This window comes from Jatropha curcas, chromosome 11 (assembly GCF_041381405.1).
Source record: "Jatropha curcas cultivar XTBG-Jc1 chromosome 11, XTBG_Jcur_1.0, whole genome shotgun sequence".
NCBI lineage: Eukaryota > Viridiplantae > Streptophyta > Magnoliopsida > Malpighiales > Euphorbiaceae > Jatropha > Jatropha curcas.
The window spans coordinates 23,769,351-23,775,075 of record NC_143161.1 but is presented as its reverse complement, the minus strand read 5'-3'; the positions used below and the strand labels follow the sequence as shown (position 1 = coordinate 23,775,075).

At 36.2% G+C, this 5,725-nt stretch overlaps 1 protein-coding gene across 1 annotated transcript; it reads right to left on the bottom strand.

Annotated features, from left to right (window-relative positions):
* Positions 1–1,276: 1,276 nt before the first annotated feature.
* Positions 1,277–5,249, bottom strand: LOC105637401 (hypothetical protein). Its single transcript, XM_012220852.3, has 9 exons — positions 4,791–5,249; positions 4,392–4,543; positions 4,091–4,186; positions 3,936–3,998; positions 2,713–2,781; positions 2,518–2,620; positions 2,359–2,430; positions 1,721–1,809; positions 1,277–1,620 (listed from the first exon to the last, which is right to left on the bottom strand). The coding sequence occupies exons 1-9, from the start codon at positions 5,122–5,124 to the stop codon at positions 1,468–1,470; spliced, it is 1,131 nt and encodes a 376-aa protein (XP_012076242.1). The 5' UTR covers positions 5,125–5,249; the 3' UTR covers positions 1,277–1,467.
* Between the last annotated feature and the right edge of the window lie 476 nt (positions 5,250–5,725).

Below are 5,725 nucleotides of genomic sequence, written 5' to 3'. Positions count from 1 at the left end.
CGGCCTGGAGATCCCTTTCTAAATTCCCCGGATCTAAAACGCTATGTTCAAAAAAAATCCAGGTCCAGTAAATAACCAAAGTTTTTTCCACGAGAATGGAGGCACAAAATCGTCGGCATCAATTGTGTGCGACTTATCCACACCTATGATTAGGATTTTCTACCGCGCTTCGCGAGCGGCTTCTTTGGAGTCTTCGCCATCCAACGACGATAATGTTGGTGATTGGATTGGTCTCGCTAATAGGCGGCTCGATTCCTCCTTCCTGTCGTCTTCTCTGGAATCTTCTTCTCGAGATGGGGAGCTCATTCTTTCTTTAATTTATAAAATGGTGGAGCTAGAGCTGTTTTGGGCTGTTAATATCCGATGTTAAAGGAAGCAGAGGAGGCCTCTTTATTCTCAGTTGATTTGGCAAGAAGAGACCACCTTGGCGATGGGTTTATATATCTTTTTTATCTTTTAGCTTTCGTTATCAATTTGCTTTGACCCAAATTCTTCTGTTTCTCTTCTTTTCAATCCTTTCATGCTCACCCACCATATCAGCTTGTCCACTTTCTTTTGACACGTTCAAGAACTCATTACTCAGGTTTTTTCTGTTAGATTAGCTGGGAATTTATCGTTATTTCTTAAAAGATTGAAGCTTTTCTTTATCGAGAATGCCATGGTTGATCCCTAATGTTTTTTGCGTATTCGGGCTCAATTGACTTCTCCTTTGTCCTGCGCCTCCTGTAAAAAGAATCCAGGGGTGTTCTTCAGTGGTTCTGCCGATGGTCCATTGCAGTCGAGGGTATTTTGGTATTTTCACTTGATTTCGATATGTAAAAACCTCAAAATTGGAGGGAGGAAGCTTTTAATGAAAGGAGGTAAACGTGATTACTTAAATATTATATAAAAAGTCGAAAATTATTTAGATAATTATAGTAAATTTCAAAATTAAATAATTATTTCCCTTTTTAATAAAACTAAGTAATTTTAAAATTATTTTATATAATATTTAACATATATTTATTTCTCATCGGTCCTTTAATCCTTCACCCTCTGTCCTTGACCGGATCGATAACCGAGCGGCTCTTAAAACTTACCGGGACCAATAAATTGGCACATCAGGTGAGTAAAATTGTTATACTTTTGTAACTTGGTCTACGCTCGTGATTCTTTACTAAAGTCAATTTTCCATTTTAATTTCATACATTTGTTCTCCATTATAAAGAGAATCACAAATTTCACACTCAGGCGCTCAGTATTTTTGTTTTTTTTTTTTATCCTACAAGCAAATGGGTTGAGCAAAGTCAAAAACTGAAGCATGTAACCCATGAGATGTCTGTGTACAAATTTACCTCTTCTATTATACTGCTTCCTATACAAGGTACTCGTAGGCTATTCATATACAAGGTACTCGTAAATTATACAAACATCAGTTAAGTGTCACAAATGTCCTCCTTGCTCTTTACTGCTCCATTAACAGTTTCTTCATGTTCTATTGGAGTTTATTTCATCGTTTTTAAGCTGCTGGATTCTCTGGCGTAGTCTTCGTCGGTGGTCATGAATCTTCCAGAGGCCGTGTCCCAGTACAACGGCTGAATATATGCCATGTGTTATCATAGGCGCCAGAATATTACCTGTCTGTTCGTTTTGTCAGAATATAATGTAAAGAGGAATCTGTTAGTTCAAGAATGTAAAATGAAATCGCTATTAGATCAATAAAATGGAATCAGGATGTTACTTGAATCCATTCGAAACCAAGATATAGAGCCAAAAGTCCTTCTAGGAGCGGAGAGTAGATCTTTTTCATTTGCCGTCTTTCATACCATGCTGCAGTGTTAATGGCAATAATGAAAAGATAAAGTTACAACTTTGACCAAGTGATACAAAACAAAGTGCATATCAATAATATGCAAACATCTTTAAATTTGTCTATCAATAAGAAAATGAAATTCCTTATATTTTTCCAACTCATGCTCCTCTTGGGTGCAGATTCTTTTCATGGAAATGTCTTTGCACCCGAGAAAAAGAGACTAATTAATGAGGGCTATGAGATAAATGACCAGTAAGCTTCATTGGAAAGAGATTAATTAGAATTGCTTTACGTTGTAAGCCAAAAAATTTATCCTGCTAAACGGATTTGTTACAAAATATTCTTAAAAATTAAAGAACCCTGAGGAGATGGCAAAAGAAAGGCGGTTATACGTTCATCAAGACCCCAACAGAAAACAAAAGAAAAAAACATGCCAAAACAAGACCAATAAATTCATAGTTTTCTTGTTATAAGAAAATAAATAAAATTTACTGAAAATGACAAAAAAAATTCAAAATAATAGGGAATGCGAATGTATTGAGAATGATAGTGGAAGATTGTGAAACCTGCAAATAGCTTTTTCAGATCATCACGGCCAGACCGAGATTGTAGAACTGGTGCAACTACATAGGTAGGATCTGAGAGAAACAGGACCAACTAATAAATCAAAATATGTGGCAGGCAATTAAAACAAATGCATTTTCCGGAGTATCGAGAATATCAACCTTTTGGGGAGGTGGCTGCATAATACAAAGAACCTGTAAGAGCAGCTGTCAATACAGCTGCAAACCCCTGAGCAAATGGAACAAATGGAGGCAGCACACCAGTCTGCAATTTGTAGAAACACATCTCAGTTTTGTTTCAAGAAAAGCTTCATTACTTAATACAATATGGCATATGACGGGAAAAGAAACACATACCAGAACTGCCATTCCTCGAGCATTTGTTACCAAATCGGTACCCTTTACAAATATATCAGCCAATGCTCCCTATAATGTCGAGGAAAAAAAAGAACAATAATTTCAGGAAAGATTTATTTAGAAAAAAGAGTAATAATTAAGCATATCCCAATAAAAACCCCAATGATGGCCCAGCAAAAAGTACTTGTTTTTTGAGATCCCGCTATAAGTTCTATCAATATACATTCTGATCGCCAACTCATGCTAGATTTAGTTGCTTTTATTTAAAGTAGGAAACTAGCCCAATTTGAATTTCTTTTTTTTTAATTTTCGAAGTAACTTTCATCAACTCGCATTATTCTGATGTGAATCTTTAAAAAGAATTTGATGAATTTCTTATATTTTTTAAATATTTTATTAAAAGGGAGCCCCCTCATCTCTATCTACACATATATATATAAATGTTGGCTTTGCATTTTTTTCAGGCCTCCGCCACAATCTCGATCTATTTTTAAATAGCTCATTTACTCATAACCAACTTTTGGTATGAAGTGGTTTACAAATCACCCTCCATTTCACAATTATGTCATTGGACTAAATAAAAGGAAAATAAAAGACTGATAACTAAAAACAACTTAATCTTAACATTGGACTAGATAAAAAAAGAATACAGAATACAACATCCTATGACAGATAGCTCTTGCAAAACCCAATGGATTAAGCATGAACTAAGAGATCTCATGAAGAAAATCAGTTTAAGACATGCATTATAAAGTATCCAAGTTTTCAGAAACTCTATGAAAAAGTGAAACTGATAGAAAATCATGGGGGTTTCTACTTTGTTTATAGACAAATTCAGAATTTTCATATACTAGCTTTCTTTGTTCAACTTCATCAGTATAATGTGCAGTGTCACAGCTCATCGACTAGAAAAACAATTGCCTACACTGGGTATTTGAAATTACTTTGTAGCCACTCTTTTACCTAGTGAATAGACACTCATCAAGATTTTCTCACTACGGTACTATCTCATTAGCCAGGCATATACACCCAGTATAAGCAACTCAAATATCGACATGGCACATCAAATAAATTAATTAATGAAATATAAGGCCTGAAGCAACAAGGTCCCAATCTAAAACAATGAGCATGGCAGCAGTCCATTGACAGATTAAAACGTGTACTGCAAACTATGTATTATATATCAAATAGCAAATAATCTTCTTAAAGAGTTAAAGGCAGACCTGAACGGCAGCTCGGTAGAAAAGCTCCTCTCCCACTGAACTTGCAAGAACAATTAAGACAAACTGCAAATATGGCACAGTAAAATCAAATCCTCTTGCTTCATAAAGATGACTCTGAACAAGGAAAAATACATATAAATGGTAGAAAAGTTAACCTGCCAAGGTGACATCCCATAAAAGAAGCTCCTAAGTTCTTCGTCTTCTACATCTCTGATAGCTCGAGCATGAGGTGACAACTTTACAACTTCATCCTGTAGTCACGCCAATAAATTAAATTCACAATTTAAAATCATTCTAAATCTGTTAATTAGTCCAAAGAAATCCTCAAATCCATGTTTGTTCCACTTGATAATCATATTGTTTAACTGGGATACGTACCAGTCCAAAAAAATTAATCTAAAATTTAGCCAATTCATGAAAGGGTATGAAAAGAAATTGGGCGGAAATCCAACATACATCTAATATAAAGAGAAGGGCCATAATTGGTGGAGATGCATATCCAAGTCCTTCTAAAATGGCATCTAAAGATGGATTAAAACCTCCCGTGCTATCTATTCCAGTGATTGAGCATATGAATCTTCCTGCTAGAGCCATGGCACCATATATACCTGATTTATTAAAAAGAATAAAAATAAAAATCTTAATTCTTCTGTAAACAATTACAAGGAACTGTAACGCGGAAAAAAAAAGAAAAAAAAAGAAAAAACAAGAAACATAGTTCATCCTCTTTATTTTTTATTTTTTTTAAAAAAGCCAAGAAATTAAAAAGTGTAAAGCCATTGACTTTAGAAAGGAAAATTTCTCTCTTTCTAAAGCAGAAAGAGAGAAACGAATGAACGAACGAATAGAACAAACCGATTCCATAGCTAAGTCTAACCACAGCGCCAATCTTCTCCCAAACAGGAAACTCTGCATCGCCAAAGCTCCGATCAAATGTGGTCACTTCCATTGCACTTCCACTGAACCCTCCTCCGGGCGTGCTTTTTCTTTCTTCTATCCCTTCACTGCTCCTCTCCGTAGAGGCTTTAGCGCACCGTGTTTGGACTTTATTATTGTCTCCATCACTGAAGCTAAGTCTTCTCTTTCTTGCCGGAAATTCACTGATTCTCGATGAACCGCCAATTCTCCCGCTTATCGACGACGTCGTCGCTGCATGATTAGCAGTTCTAGATACCAATGCTAGCTCCATTACCCGATATTTCGGTCTTCGTCTTTGTAGCGGAGCATAGCTCTATCGTATTCTCTGTGTTGTTTGTTTGTTTCAAGGAATTTGGACCTCTAGCTATTGGGTTTAGAGCGGAAGAGAGTGGACGGGTCAACTAAAAGCTGTTGAGCGTTTGATCTTAAGAAGAGAATGATCGAGCGGTGAAGAGAAGGAGTAAACTGGGGCCTACTTTAAGTAGTTGATATTTTCGGAGTCTTGGATATGATTGATTGGTTGAGGGAGTACGAAGGTTGGCCACGGAAAATCACGTAGACCAATGGATGGATGACATGTGGAGATAACGTTTGCGGGTAATCAAATTTTGGAGGCCGCTGTAGTTTGTGTCTTTGTGGCGTGACACGATGGACAATTTTGTACTTCGGTTCCGTGTTTGCTACAGTGACGTGATGTATTACTTGAATTAAGGAATATCATTTCTGCGTAATTTTTGTCTTGTGTAATTAATTAATTAATTAATTAAAAAAGAAAGAGATAAAGAAATGTGGGCTGCAGAGCACTCCTCAAGCACAGCAGTTGATCACGTACAAAGTTGAGAGACAAAGGAGCTAATAATGAGAACTGCGTA

Bases quoted from the DNA above. Each gene is read 5' to 3' on its own strand.
- LOC105637401 (XM_012220852.3), bottom strand. From the start codon at position 5,124: ATGGAGCTAGCATTGGTATCTAGAACTGCTAATCATGCAGCGACGACG. The intron at 3,999-4,090 runs GTTAACTTTTCT...CCATATTTGCAG, and splicing joins ATGGGATGTCACCTTGGCAG to TTTGTCTTAATTGTTCTTGC. The intron at 2,621-2,712 runs GTATGTGTTTCT...TACAAATTGCAG, and splicing joins CTCGAGGAATGGCAGTTCTG to ACTGGTGTGCTGCCTCCATT.